Source organism: Aspergillus caelatus, assembly GCF_009193585.1.
Source record: "Aspergillus caelatus strain CBS 763.97 unplaced genomic scaffold BDV27scaffold_192, whole genome shotgun sequence".
Taxonomy (NCBI): Eukaryota; Fungi; Ascomycota; class Eurotiomycetes; order Eurotiales; family Aspergillaceae; genus Aspergillus; species Aspergillus caelatus.
Genome location: NW_022475455.1, coordinates 38,259 through 52,839, shown reverse-complemented (window position 1 = coordinate 52,839; position 14,581 = coordinate 38,259). Strand labels below are relative to the sequence as shown.

General features: G+C 47.6%; 5 protein-coding genes across 5 annotated transcripts; 2 read left to right on the top strand and 3 right to left on the bottom strand.

The window, feature by feature from the left end:
- Nucleotides 1–1,601: 1,601 nt before the first annotated feature.
- BDV27DRAFT_161204 (uncharacterized protein) lies at nt 1,602–3,722 on the top strand (the record flags this gene model as incomplete). Its single annotated transcript, XM_032073173.1, has 1 exon — nt 1,602–3,722. One exon carries the CDS (start codon nt 1,602–1,604, stop codon nt 3,720–3,722), a length of 2,121 nt encoding a protein of 706 aa, XP_031924019.1.
- A 455-nt stretch (nt 3,723–4,177) lies between these two features.
- Nucleotides 4,178–5,842, bottom strand: BDV27DRAFT_167338 (carboxylesterase/lipase family protein; the record flags this gene model as incomplete). The annotated part of the gene is made up of 2 exons (XM_032074453.1): nt 4,178–5,219; nt 5,280–5,842. The coding sequence occupies 2 exons, from the start codon at nt 5,840–5,842 to the stop codon at nt 4,178–4,180; spliced, it is 1,605 nt and encodes a 534-aa protein (XP_031924018.1).
- Nucleotides 5,843–6,993: 1,151 nt separating this feature from the next.
- On the top strand, nt 6,994–10,010 carry BDV27DRAFT_167337 (transcription factor domain-containing protein; the record flags this gene model as incomplete). Its single annotated transcript, XM_032074452.1, has 9 exons — nt 6,994–7,071; nt 7,145–7,227; nt 7,368–8,366; nt 8,429–8,637; nt 8,690–8,822; nt 8,881–9,108; nt 9,163–9,318; nt 9,371–9,814; nt 9,875–10,010. The coding sequence occupies 9 exons, from the start codon at nt 6,994–6,996 to the stop codon at nt 10,008–10,010; spliced, it is 2,466 nt and encodes an 821-aa protein (XP_031924017.1).
- A 618-nt stretch (nt 10,011–10,628) lies between these two features.
- On the bottom strand, nt 10,629–11,534 carry BDV27DRAFT_161201 (class I SAM-dependent methyltransferase; the record flags this gene model as incomplete). Its single annotated transcript, XM_032073172.1, has 2 exons — nt 10,629–11,348; nt 11,400–11,534. The coding sequence occupies 2 exons, from the start codon at nt 11,532–11,534 to the stop codon at nt 10,629–10,631; spliced, it is 855 nt and encodes a 284-aa protein (XP_031924016.1).
- Nucleotides 11,535–13,040: 1,506 nt separating this feature from the next.
- On the bottom strand, nt 13,041–14,029 carry BDV27DRAFT_148264 (RTA1 domain-containing protein; the record flags this gene model as incomplete). The annotated part of the gene is made up of 3 exons (XM_032070886.1): nt 13,041–13,489; nt 13,546–13,794; nt 13,861–14,029. 3 exons carry the CDS (start codon nt 14,027–14,029, stop codon nt 13,041–13,043), a joined length of 867 nt encoding a protein of 288 aa, XP_031924015.1.
- Nucleotides 14,030–14,581: the final 552 nt, after the last annotated feature.

Genomic DNA, 14,581 nt, shown 5'->3' with positions numbered 1-14,581 from the left:
GCTTAACTTGTTGGCGGTTGTTTTGTCTACACGATGCAGTCTATATAACCTCCTGAGGGATTAAAGATCGGAGTGCAGTTCCATTAATTTCGCACCGAGACAGTAGAGCATAATGTCTGTTAGTTTGGTGACAATGTGTTAGCTTTACTATATAATTTTCGACATCTTACAAAATAGTACATACGACCATAGGGTGTGGAGAACAGGGCTTCCCGTCCGCTCAGCCGTACTTAAGCCACACGCCGGGAGGTTAGTAGTTGGGTGGGTGACCACCAGCGAATCCCTCCTGTTGTATGTTTTTCCTTTTCCTTTTTTTTTTTTAATTTTTATTCAACTATAATTTTTCAACAGCTATTGTAGTCACTTTACATTGCTCAAGCTGGGTGGAGTCGTATTGGGCACGGAGCATTAATCCTATATCTGTGATTGAATGTTTACCCTTCGATCGTTTGATTGCTTTAATTGCATAGCTTCGTCGTTCAAGTGGGCCATATCTTGATCCTTTCCTTCCGTTTGGAGTTGATCTAATAATAAGAGTCAGCTTATTCTACCACAGCTTTTGGTGTACGGTGTGGAAATCTCAACGCTGCGTTACTATAGAATATAGTTTTTAGCACAGCTTGGAAGTAACTGATTTAATCACTATTCTGGGTGGTAGCTGGATCGGTACGGTCTCAATTGTTCTAAATCGGGGTCTAGTCGCGTACCATTTGTTGTGAACTGTCTGACAATACCTACATATTGGATTGAATATATAAAGTAGGCAAGAAGGATGTTCTGCCCTAATAGACAAAGGCTGAATAGACAGGGTAGGCATCCTGTAAGGGCTGCAGATTATACAAGCTTTGCCATTCGACTGCCTCATATTTCGTAGCTGCCAAACGTGTGTACAAGTCTCCTAGTACAGATATGGATGGTGTAGTGAAGTAGTAGATATGGCCAAGTTCACGCCACATAACCAGCTTGATGAAGCGCCATGGATTCCTTGATGCGTTGGATATTCGTGGCGGGGCTCTCGTTTGCTCTATGACTGAAGCTAGTGTACTCTCTCATCATTAGCCTATTACCCATCCCAGACCTCCGCATCCTCACTTAGTTCATTCCCAATTGGTCCTTGAGCCCAACTACAATAGGACAATTCTTGATACTGGGGTTGTGAGAGACTAGTTATTGGTTGCATATTGTTAATACCACGGCTAGTCTGTATGCCTGCGAAAGAGCTCTACTAGTTAACGGCTTGGTCTCCAGACACCTAGCCAAGCTTCCTGTTGAGTTATATGTCGATCCATCTCCTGATTTAGTCTGCCCCTCTTTTCTCGGATCATATTAAACCGAACCCTCTATATTATGGTCTCCCTCAACATCTACCCTTAATTGAATGTCCAGTGATATTTACTATTATTAGGTGATCCCTCCGGTAAAAACTTGAGTTAAGATCCCCAGGCTTTCGGGTTATTAGGCCGCGGTGCTGTGTGGACTACACTCATCGGAGGGGTACCAAGCTACTTTATTACCCTGGGTTGATCTTATCAAAGTGGAACCTCAATCCCATCTACACTTGGTGAATTTGCCCAACTTACAACAGCTGTCACAGAAGAAATATGAGCTTTATGTCATTTCTTCTATTCGCCACTGGCACTCTTGCGGCTAGTGGCGTACAATATATACAATCACAAGACTTTCGAGTCGGTGTCGATCCTGACACCGGGGCTGTACTTTCTATCACGAACCCAAACGACAATGCCTCCATGAATTGGATCAGCGGGCCAGACAACACAGCCTGGCAGCCTCTCGGTAGCAGATGGGGACTAGGCTATGCAGATCTAGGAGATCTCAACCGCGCATTTTGGAACGCTCCTAATCTCAGGATTGGAGATGACCGCATGACTGCATCCTACGCAATGGATCAGCTCAATGTGAGCGTTACCAGATGGATAGACGCACCTTCCAGAAGTTTCCAGGAATGCTATTCATTTATTAACACCGGTAACGATTCGCTGAGTCTTAATAGTGCCGGATATGAGTCCCTGGGGATTTACCTCCCTTTCAATGACCATTATACCTCCACGGAAGATGTCCTGGAGCACAGGGCTCATGCGCACATCTGGGCGTCTGGTGAGAGCTCGTCATGGGTCAAGTTGACACGAATGGGGCTACGAGGACCTCACCTTGGGCTGGTTCTCACGGAGGGGGCATTGTCAGGTTATAGTGTGGAGTCGCGGAATACATTGACGTCGTCTAATACTCGTGGTTTCTTTCTTATACATCCTAAGGTGCCTATTCTGGAGAGCAAGGAGACAAGTCAGATCTGTTGGACTATGTTCTGGCATAATGATTGGCAAGACTTTTTTAAACAGAGCATTGAACGATCAGACCAATTTATCCATATTGACGCATCACTCTGGACAGCTGTTCAAGGCGAATCTGTCAATTTGACAGTATTTGGGCGACCGGGAGACAATATCTCTTTTAATGGAGTTGATATTCCGCCTCACAGTGAAACGGGCTTGTATTCTACCTCGATACAGGCGCACACTGCAGGCGAGCGGAAATTAACGTTTACCTTGAGGCGGAGCGACCGTCGACATAACGCTACCGTTATCCTCAATACCGTGCGTGACATTGATCATGTTATTGCGAATCGTGTTAAATTTATTACCATGAAGCAACAGTTAAACTCATCTTTCCCCGACAGGTCGAGGGCAGGCGCATATACGGTCTATGATAACCAGATGGAGGGTATAGTGACATTTGATACTGCATCCGACAGGAATACAGGCCGAGAACGCGTTGGGATGGGCGTATTAGTAGCTCGATGGCTCCTAAACCATTCTGACGTGGATGTTGAGGAGTCCCTCCGAATTTATTATGACTACGTCAACAACAAGCTCCAAGACCCATCGGGCTACGTTTATGACTGGCCGATTGGGTCCAAAACAGCATCTCTCCGTCTGTATGACTGGCCATGGGTGATGCAACTTCATCTTGCTATGGCGAAGCTAGGAAATAAGGCTGTGATAAGCCACGTGAATTATACCGCTACGCCTGTGGAGCGTTTATTGTCTACTATGGAACGCTTTTACTCGGAAGGAGGGGCGGGCTATTACCCCATCGGTTTGCCCATCTTAGAAAGTCTCACCTTTTTAAAGGGATACGGAAATAGAGACGCATATCAGCGCGCGCTAGAACTATTCACGGGCCATGGCAAGCAGATCGCCAAGGTTGGGCAGAACTATCCCTCGTCCGAGGTGAACTATGAGCAATCGATTATTGCTCCTGCTGCGATTATCTTACTGGAGTTGTACCGATCCACTGGGGTCAAGTCCTGGCTTGAGGCCGCTCATAGTCACTTTGATCGTCTCGAAGCATTCGGAGGCCGACAACCGGATTATCATCTTCAGGATATTGCAATCCGCCACTGGGATGGATATTGGTTCGGAAAGGATCGGATGTGGGGTGACACGTTTCCTCACTACTGGAGTACTCTAACCGGTATCGCAATGCATCACTATGCAAATGCCACTGGGGACAAGACGTATCAGACCCGTGCTGAGAATATTCTGCGAGCAAACCTCGCTCTCTTCACAGACGAGGGGCGTGGATACTGTGCTTTCCTCTATCCTGCTACTGTCGACGGACGTAAAGCTCACTATCTAGACCCGTACGCAAATGACCAGGACTGGGCGTTGGCTCATATTTTGCAGGTCAGAGGAAATTACTAGTTACTCTCGACTAATATTATTGGTATGTCGGGTGTCCTTACCAGCTTCTATGTATTGTAATAATAAAAATATCCGCCTGGAATATACTAGTTCGTGTACCTCAAGTCTTAGGGTAAGCCCGCATATATCCCACGGACAGCCAATACTATTCGTCTGCCAAAGCTTCTATCCTTCAAATGCTGGTTTGGTGGGGCCTGTAATCCATTCTGGTGGCTCCATATCCTAGGACCTGTCAATCGCCGATATATTCGGCCCCTACATAGTTGAATGTGCATTCGTAGCGATGTCGGAATAAAGAGTGATGCAATCCATTATAACCAACGTCAATTCTCTAGTTGCTCGGTATTGTTTTGATGCATTGTCTATCCGTTACATGTTTTATTATGAGATATGATGTCATAGTACATACATACCCTCCCCTCGCTATGTATACTATACCGGTGTTTCTAATCCTGCTATGAAGAGCCAGAAAGCACCAGCTGGTCATACAACGGCTTATAAAGCTCGCACCTTCTGTCCATGGCCGCGGAGTTCACTGCAACCAACGCTTTCTTTCCTTCGTCACTCATCCCAGCTTTCACTCCATCGCCAAATACGCCAATCATGGGCCCCTCATCCCATCCGGGGCCTTGGCTTGGATCCTTCGCAAAGTCCGCCCACGCCTTCTGCATGGCCTGGCTTACTTCATGCTCAAACTGAGTGGCATTTTCCTGTGGATAAGTACCGAACACGAAAGCAATTTCAGCAGCATGAAATGCCCCGCTTCCCGGGAAGGCCTCATTGTTCGGGAAGCTAGCATTGAAAAGGAACCTATAAGATGGAATACCGGCTTTGGCGCCGTCTTCGGCGAAGACCTTCGCCGGACAGTGCATAACCAGATCGGTGCCGATGAGAGAGAGTCGGTCGTTCTCGGTGTGCGTTCCTGGTTCGCCCAACGGATACGCTTGCAAAACCATCTCAGCATATTCACCTAGATCTAGTGTCTCGAGGAAAGCCTTCGTGTCGTTAACGCCCCGGATATAAGGCTTTGGTTCGTCAGCATTGTTCCCGATGAGAATAGGGACGCGAGCGATGGAAGAATTTCCCTCTGATGAGTGGAGGCGATCTAGGCGAGGTGTTGCGGACAATGTAATACCGCCATCTGGCACTGGGCCAAATGAAAGACTAGCGTTCTCAGCGAACTGTTTGAGCTCGAGAGCAGGGGCCTTCCGGAGACACTCAAGAGCATTATCTAAAGGACACTTGGCAAATTCTGCTAGCTTCTTCCATGACCCTGTGTATTTCTCAGAGCCGCCATCCAAAGGCATGCTGATCGAGCTCTGGCCGGACTGCATAATTGCTGCACGGAATGGAACTGGGTCTGGGGGAGCCGTGATCAGAGCATCGACACTGCCACCTCCCGCGCTCTCGCCGAATATGGTTACCTTGGACGGATCACCACCGAGCCCGGCGATATTGCGCTGCACCCAATCTAGGGCGAGTCGTTGATCCAGGAAGCTAAGGTGTATTCGGTTAAATTTATATCCTGTGTTGCAATGCAGAATAATGAGTGCTTACCCAAGGTTTCGCTCCGTGGCGGGAACGTCGCCACCCGGGAATCCAAAGAAGTTGGTGCGATAATTGACGGTGACTACCACGACATCTTGGTTGGCAGCGAAGCTGGTGCCGTCATATAGATTGACAGATGTAGCACCATTCATGTAAGACCCTCCGTAGAACCATACCAGAACAGCCTTGGACCCCGCCGAAGCAGATTCTGGCGTGAAGACATTGAGATTCAGGCAGTCTTCGCTCTCTCCGTTTGCCGGAGGGGGTAGGTCTAACATGCCAAAGAACTCTTTGGTGCTTTGACCGATTTGTTGGATGCAGGCTGGTCCCCATTGTGTCGCATTGTAGACTGTCGACCAGCTTGCAACTGGTTCTGGAGGGCTGAAGCGAACAGGTGGTGCACCAAATGGAACTCCAAGGTACTGTCTGACGACGGCGGTAGAGGATGGGAGGGATGTGGTTGTGCCGACAATCGCACCGGAATCGATGATGGCTGTGGGAAGAGGTTGGGATACTGGCGAGGCTAAGCTCGTAGTTATGATGGCGAAGCCGAAAAATAGAAGGAATATCATGTTGCGTAGTTGTGGGGTAATGTCAAGCGTAGAAGATGAATGAACATTTACAAGAGCAACAAGCCAAATATACATGTGGGATTTTATAGTTCTCAAATTGAAGCCTGAAGGTATGTTTGCAATCTGACATTACTAAGGCTTCCCATCTGGCTGCAGAACCAGCTCACAACTCTGGGGCCAAGGCCTCAAGCTCCCCAATACAATACCATAAAAGGTTAGACGTGCAGTATACCCAAGGTACCTTTCAGCCTTGCTAAACGGACGAACCAATGTGAACCTTCCATCGCGTGATTAGCCAAGCGAGCTATACGAAGTGAAAAGTGCTCCGCCACGAGATCAGCCCTAAAGCACTTGGCAAACTTTACGGTTTGTCGGTCAGTCTTTTGGATCTCAGCGGCACATCCGACCAAATGTGGAATAGTTAGAGTGGAGCAAATGCGTTGTTGGCGTTGGTCAGATAAATCTCTAGACAGTTAGCCCTACCTCATTGTGCATACATGTACGGAGTATGATTATGGCATTTCCAGCCCTAGATAGAGTTTCACCTCAGGATCATTGTTTACTAATCTTCATCGGACTTGCGTGTGCTTTTGCTTTGGCTTCCTCCTTTCTTTTTCATATTTGTCCTCCCTTTCCAGCTGCATGACAGACGACGGTCAATCCGTGTAAAAAAGGGGCCCCTCAACACCAGAGAACCTGTCGCCTCACGTGGTCGCTTTTATTCGGCCTTATGAAATCTAAATGATCTCCGCAATCAATCGTTATGCTGACCTTTTAGTATTTTGTGTTAGTAACGTGAAGGAGGCTTACCGAATTCCGCCGTTTCAATTAACAGCCACGGTCACCTTCCGAATATTCAAGGATATTTTGGAAGTGATCATGTAAAGACAACTCTAATTTATTCAGGGAGCAACCTGAAACCCTAAACCAATCATACCTGCGGCATACATGAGGGTTGCATCTGCAAGTAAAAATGCAGGGGAGTCGATCTGATATGATCTCATTTGATTCCGATCGGAAGCGGGGCCGAGGGGGACATGCCGAGCTCCGGATACAGAATCCCGAGCACAGACAACTTCGACTTTTGACTTCTTCGCGCCATACCTCCATACACCTTAGTGAAAGAGCTGGGACCGTATGGAGCTGTCAATATGTCGCCCACAAAGCAATCGCACAAGCGCAAAAATGTCACAACAGCCTGCTTGGCTTGTCGTGAGAGTAAAATAAAGGTTCGTGTACCCGGAAACCTGATTCCAGGTTCAAATCCAGACAATTATGTTAGTCCGGGGCTCACAATAACAGTGCGATGGGACCAAACCCATTTGCTCACATTGCAAGATTAAAGGTAGATCATGCCACTATCAGCTAGGAGTTGATAAGCGAAAGTACGTACCTCAAATAGCATCGCCTTCCCCGTTGTGGCTTTAGAGACGACACTGGCCCCATTAATCCCCGATCCATAGTGTCCCCACGAAGCGTTCCCCATTGGTCGTACCTCTAATATGCATGAATCTGATCTATCTAGGCTTTCGCTACGCCTTGCAGTCGATCTACTTGTAAATCGAGTGGGGCAACTATGTCAATTCATCAATGACCAAGGGCTTCAACCGCCAAAGATGTCTGACGAGGACGACTCCGCTTTACGGCATTTACTACAGACGCGCGGAATGGAAGATCTGCAGTCAGCGCTGAAGCGATTTGGGGGCAATCCCAGCAACGTCGCGGACCCTAAGGCTAATCAGGACCAATTACCAGACAATGAAGTTGAACATCCCTTCATCGGGGATTTGAACCCTGACCTGATAGATCCGAATTTATTCTTGATGTCATTCCCAGAAGCCACGAAAGACGTCCAACAGGATCCAGCCCATTCCGAAGCCGCCGCTTCTCTACCAGCAGCGTCAGACGATTCATTGTTCCAAGACTGCAGTGACGATACCTTTGTTGAGATCAATACAGAATCTCCAAAGGTAGTACCATGCCGGATCAGCAACTCTCCATCACGGAATAAAGATTCGAGCAATGAAAATGGGGACCGAGAAAGTATAGCACAGCCGCGACCTGCTGCGACGCGACTGCCACTCTCCATCCAACAGTTACTAAGCAATGAACCGAGATGCCAACAGGACACTTCCACCAAGGACGACAATCTTAGTGATAGTGAAGGTGTAGAGGAGCTAGTGACCCAACTATCTGACAGGATGGGGAGCCTGCAAATAGGATCCGACGGTCATGTTCGCTACTATGGCCCAACATCCCATTTTAATCTGCTAAGAATGCCTACCCCGGACAATCTGACTATACATCGCACTGTTCGACAAGATGGACCAGATGTGTTGGATCGTCTTGGTGTTAATAAAGAGATTCCCGCGGGTTTCGAGGAGCATCTGATCAACCTCTATTTTACTTGGCATAATCCGTTGTTTCAAGTGGTCGATAGGGAAATGTACGAGCCAGCAAGGCAACAGTGGCGCACGAAAATGGAGGAAACGCCTTACTACTCTGAGGCCCTGACAAACGCCATGTAAGAACTTAGTAGTTGGAATATACCGACATGATGGGAACGGTTCTGGCTAACTATCGAAGGTGCTGCCTTGGAGCGGCATTCGAGCCGCGATACCATCCCGATTTCATCACCTATCCTCGATCAGTGTCTGACTTCTTCGCTGATCGAGCGAAGGCACTTCTGGAGATCGAGCTGGACTCACCCACTCTGGCAACTATTCAAGCTATGGTCGTATTGAGCGCACACGATGTTGGATGCAAGAGGAACTCCAGAGGGTGGCTCTATAGTGGTAAGCACCTAATTACCAGCAATTGAGTTTCACAGTTGACAATCTGGTATAGGCATGGCCATGCGATTGGCCTTTGACTTGGGGTTGCACATTGACACGGCCCACTATGTGACTCAAGGATCGATTAATGCAGCTGAGGCGGAGCTACGTCGCACCGTCTTTTGGGGGACTTACACTGTGGACCAGTAAGACGAACACTCGTTCGATTCCTGATTATCCTTACTGATGAGTTTTGTCTCCAAGTCTCTGGGGGTTTTTCCTCGGCAGACCAGTCCGCATCAACATGGAGGATGTCACAGTCGACAAGCCCGGGCGCCATCAGGTGAAAGAGCACGACCGAAAATGGGTCCCTTACGGTCTTCCATCTCCACCACCTGCTTGTCTTGCGGCTCCTGTACCAGACCCAGTCGACCTTCTTAGCCAACATCGGATCCAACTTTGTGAGATCATGACTCCACTGGGCCATATCCTGTAAGCCCCACTAAACGTAATAGAAATTGGACCTTCTCACCCTAACCAGTCTAGTTATGGATGCTCCCGTGTCTCAAAACGTATTCTCCAGGGTTTGAACGAGAACACCACAGACCGACTCCTAAAATGGAAAGCCAACCTTCCCGAGGTGCTCCAAATCGATCTTGATAACACAGATGCCCCTGTCCTGCCTCATATCTTACTTCTCCAGTAAGCTAGTGAAACACAAGTTCTGAAATACATACACTGACATACAAACCAGCATGCAATATCACCAGACCATCATCCACGCCCACCGCCCATGGATCTCGAAACGCTACATCCAACCCCAACCACCCCAAGGCCCAGGCCACGTTCATGCTCGAAAGATGTGCATCGAATCCGCAATCGCCATCGCCCAACTTCTCCACCTCTACGAAGCCCAGTACACATTCCGTCGCATGAACGTTCAAGCCGTCTCCATCACCTGCTCCGCCGCACTAATGCTAATATTTGCCACAATAGCAAGCCTCAAACGTGAAGGAGATCAAGAAATATCAGCGTATCTTAGCGTTTGCTTCCGGGCACTGGAGGAATTCGGGATATCATGGGAGAGTGCCAAGAGGGCCCAGAACTTTCTCATAAGCCTGCAGCGACGATGGGAATCGCGGGTCCGTTCGTATAAATCTGCGAAGCGGGCTGTGTCTCAGTCACAAAGTCAATCGCAGTCTTTCTTTCCGACTTCAAAGAAACCCCGTATATCAACCGAGCCTGATCCTGGTTCAAGTGAGTCTGGCGTACTTGTTGGTGAAGAAGATGTTCGCGCGTTTGACCCGGCCGGGAGTGGGTTTCCCATTGATCCTGATATGATGGTGGAGTTGGATTGGTTGTGTACGGAGACTATGCAGGATATGTCTCCTTAAGCGTAACATGGATACATCTTCCTTTCTGAGGGCTTTCCGTTTTCTTTATTTTTCTTTTCTTTTCCTCCCTGCGAAGGGTAGTTGTATTCTGGCACACAGTGAATATATATAATTGAACCATATGCTCAAGCATGACCTAACACAAGCTCAAAATCCACAAGCGTCTGCATAGGTGTGCTTCTACTACTCCTATACTTGTATAATTTACGTTCATAATCTCGGACCGGCATATATTCTATAGTACTAGTATTTAGGTGCCATGCATTTCTTAAGGGTTCCAAGTCGTAGATGAGCACGGGTCACGTGTCAGGCTCATGATCGGGAATCGAACTCCGTTATCTTATCAGTCAAGTAACTCAACAGCACGCCTTTTTAGCCCACTGTCGGCATCAACATAGGACATTTGAACGGTTTTCTCTAATACTACATCGCAAAACAACTCTCTTCACCTTTCTAGTAACTTCAATGTCAGACAACAATCCCGTGATCAATATTCTCAAATCCTGGTAATCTTGGCACTATATAGATCTCAATACCTATTCGATGGTCCCCAACAGTCATAACATAACATGCCTAGTCCAAAACAAAAAAAAAGAAAAAAAAAAGAAAAAAAAAAATTCACTCTCTAGTCATGCACCAGCATATCATCGTCGCATTACTATCATAATCCGGAACAACATTCTTCACCTGCTCCACCGCAGGGTCCACAAAGAAGCTCGCCTCAAGCTTCCACCGCGTCTGGGTAGCAAGTTCAACATCGCGCCAAAACCCCTTTAGTGATTCGACATTATGCCGATAGTGCAAGGATTTGTCATCCACACCGTGTATAGGGTAATGCCCGCCTAGCCGGCTCCCAAGCTGGCGCCCAGTGATCATGACGCCTGGTTTGTCCCGACACAGCTGAACCAGACGGATCGCAGCCCGGACCTGCGTATCATAGTCCCATAAGTGGAGCAAAGAGCTTGCGAAGATGATATCGATTTTTCCTGCCAGGTTCTGGGATAACGGGCTCCCTGCGAACGCGGAATCGTCTGCGGTGAGATCACCCGTCGCAAAGGTCGCTTCCAGACGGTCTTTGTCTCGGAAGAGCTGGTATCCGAGGTCAATGAATACCTGCTCGAGGTCACACCCGAACAGCTGCTTGCCAGGGATGCCCTGATCTACCAGGTGACGGATCTCCTGTCCGAAACAGCACCCGGCGTCGAGGAAGTTGGTGGATGGATCTGCTCGTAGGCGTTCCAAAATTCGTTGGTAGAATGGCATACGGGGGAAATTGAAGGCCAAAAAGCGCAGCTGACCGATGCAGGGGTAGTGGTAGACTTTGAAGGCTTCGTCCCGCTAATGGAAGGGTTACTACATAGACACGGGGACTAGGCGAGGGGGACGTACCAGTGATAGCACATGTGGAATGACCTCTGACGGCGAAAGGCCGCTATACCTTTCCAGAAGGCTCTGGGCGTCAGCATTGATGCTTTCCACGTCCTTTTGGTAGATTGCCATTGGCGTGCTGTTCGTTGATTCCATGGTCGAGGGTTGGATATAAGAGGATGGGAGCAACGAAAAGAAGGTGTGAGAAGATGGTCTGATAGACAGATGAAGGGCCGAACCAGAGAGGTGAGAGACATAGCCAACGTGGGGGCGGAAGAGGGAAACAGGTTGGCGACGTCTTGATTCTTCTTAGACTGATAAGGACGCGCAGTTATTGAGCTTACTCTGGCTACTGACCAATCAGAGGTGGTTTACAGACCCCCATGCGTGGGTCCTTATTGCTTGTTCCAGTGCTACTTATGCACAACCCACTTGGTATAAATCAAGCTGATGTCTCGGTTCGGGGGTTCAGTTCACCCTCTTGTCCGTGTATCAGCCGTAGAAATAGTACAAGACTCGTGGTATGTTTATGTTAAATTGCTATCTATGCAAAAGAAAATTATCTAATAAGATTTGGAGATATATCCTTGGCACTCGTTGTAAATTATCTCCGCAACATCTTCTATTCCATCAGATTTAATGAATCCGTATCACTTGCACTCTGGTCACTAACACCCAAAGGGAAGTCGATATCAAAAGAAAGCAGTTTCTTGGGACAGGATGCAGCCGTGACTGGTTCCGCAAGAAGCTTATCCTTCTTCAGTGTCAGACGATTTAAGCTATACCCAACAGGTATTAGATCAGGCCCACCAAGCGATCTGGACATGGAATGCTTTAGGCAACGCCCTGCAGGCTCATGGACTCTATGCTGAGGCCTTCTCGTGAAATTACTGCATGTGGGTTAAAGATAAGATTATCCAGGTCGTCGATGCCTTTGATCATATTGCCCAGCTGTATGTATTGGCGATTGAGGTTGTCATCAATTTCTGCGAGCTTGAACGAAAGAGTAGTCGTGGTCGATGGGGTCCGGGTTTTCCCATATCTCGATCGTTAATGTAGTAGTAATAGTATATTAGAGGCGATTCTTCAACGCGTTACTCGGTCGTGCTTCCGTCGCTGTGATGGTTGATTAGGGATGGGTCAGGTCATTAGTTGCGTTAGGTTTTGTAGGGATGTTGGTCAATTATTGCCTTTATATGTTCTGTGGTGAGTGACGATTGCGGAGTTTGCAGCTACTAACGTAATGGTAGTACTAGGCTGACACAAAACTGGTAGTATATTGGCAATCTCCAGTATGGTCTCCTTTTTTCATGGGTTACTGAACACGTTTTTTCCATTGTCGTTCAAAAGATGATCTGAATTATCCGAACAAGGCGTAAGATCACCAAAGGGTGGGGAGATCGGGGGTTCATTTATTGCCACACCGTGAGCATCCTAGTTAGATATCACTGAAAGAGTTGTTCACCATGGGCGGTAATTGGCCACATTTTAAAGGACAAGCTCCGATGTACTACGAAAGAAGTACTGCAGTTTATAGACGGCAGCAGGTATTTTACGCCAATCTCCTTCCGAGTATCATTTTAATTAGGGAAACAATGGCGTTCGTGTCCGGCAATATTGTCTAATTATCTATCGCTCCAATGCAAAGTAAGTGTAAGGAAACTAGGACATCATCATGCCACTCCCCCCAATCCTCTCAAACCGGATTATACCCCTACAAACAACGCCGCTGCCTTTCAACCACGCATTCAGCTCACTAGGATGCTCGACATGGAAGATCAACATCGTTCCAAACATCAATAACGCATCAAAAATATACATGAACCACTCATGAGCCACCAAGTATCCACCATTTCCCTGCGCATATTCGATAAGACGGAAGATGGACCGAATGAGAATAAGAGCACTAGCACCATAGAGCGCATAAAGAAGTCGTCGCCAATTGAAGCCAGCACCGCCATCCGATACAGGATCACGGTTCATACGCATATGAAAGACTGCAGATGATATCATGAAGAAGCCGAAGAAAATAATTTGGACGACAAGACCGCCGACGATAATATTCGGTCCATTCTCAGCAATCTTGGATTTTACGCCCATCATTCCGGCTCCTAGTATCGTGCGTAAGCTGAGTGATCCAAGTAGATGTTATCATTTTGCGTCTTACCGGCGGATTGCATAAGGAAGGACAGGACATCTCCCGCCACGAAGATCTTGGTCATCCATTTGACGCGGATCATACTGTGCTTTTCTGCGCCTAAAACGACAATCATTCTGCCCAGTTCCATGTAGATGCTGGCTGCGAACAAGGCTGGTGCCACTAGAGTCAGGACGGCTTGTACGATGTACGGCCCAAGTGTCCAGTTGGGCGTTTGGTTACAGGCCACGGCACGTGCAACATATCCTATCCATTCAACTGTGATTGAGTGTTAGCACAATTCTGTCGCGTTATACTAGAGACACAGTTGAGATCAGCGCATACAGTAACCACCCAACAGGAACGGTATGAAAAACCACGTTCGTGTTCGAAAAAGCTGGTACGTATGTAATATTGTGGTTGCCAGAAAACATATTATGAAGATTACTGCTGCTGCAAGGGATGGGTCATAGTAGAACAGTTTAAAGCCGTCTCGTGGTTGTAGTGGTGTCATATTGCCTCCCCAAGCGAACCGATTTCTATTGTGAGTGGATTAATTGACTGAAGTTCTTTGAGCTTGATGACTGGATTCATATTTAAAGGTCGACGAGTGTTCCTGCCACATATTCTGGGCCGTTAAAAAAAGAAAAATTCCTAGAATACTATAAACACGATCTCGAAAACTATACCGAATGTAGAAAAGAGAACGCCAGGGGTGCTTAAAGGGGTTATGGTTCATCGCGTATGCGTATCCGAATTGTGGGGCCTCAGTGGGTCAACAGAATGTAGTTGCACAATTTACTGGGGATTGATTCACAACGGCCCTATCGAGGAATAACCTTAAGTTGTGCCATGCCAGATTAGCCAATACTTTTGTCTTGGACCAAGAGGAATCATGAATGGAGGACCCTTCATGGTAGGCAGCAACCGTTCGTTCCCGTTGTGGACATGAAGCATAAAATTTGCCAATATCTCCTGAACAGGGCTTAGACGTTTTTACGACCCATCTGTGCTGCGCCGGACCAATTGCCTCATGGGAATGCAAGCGAAGAAATCCCCACTGCCG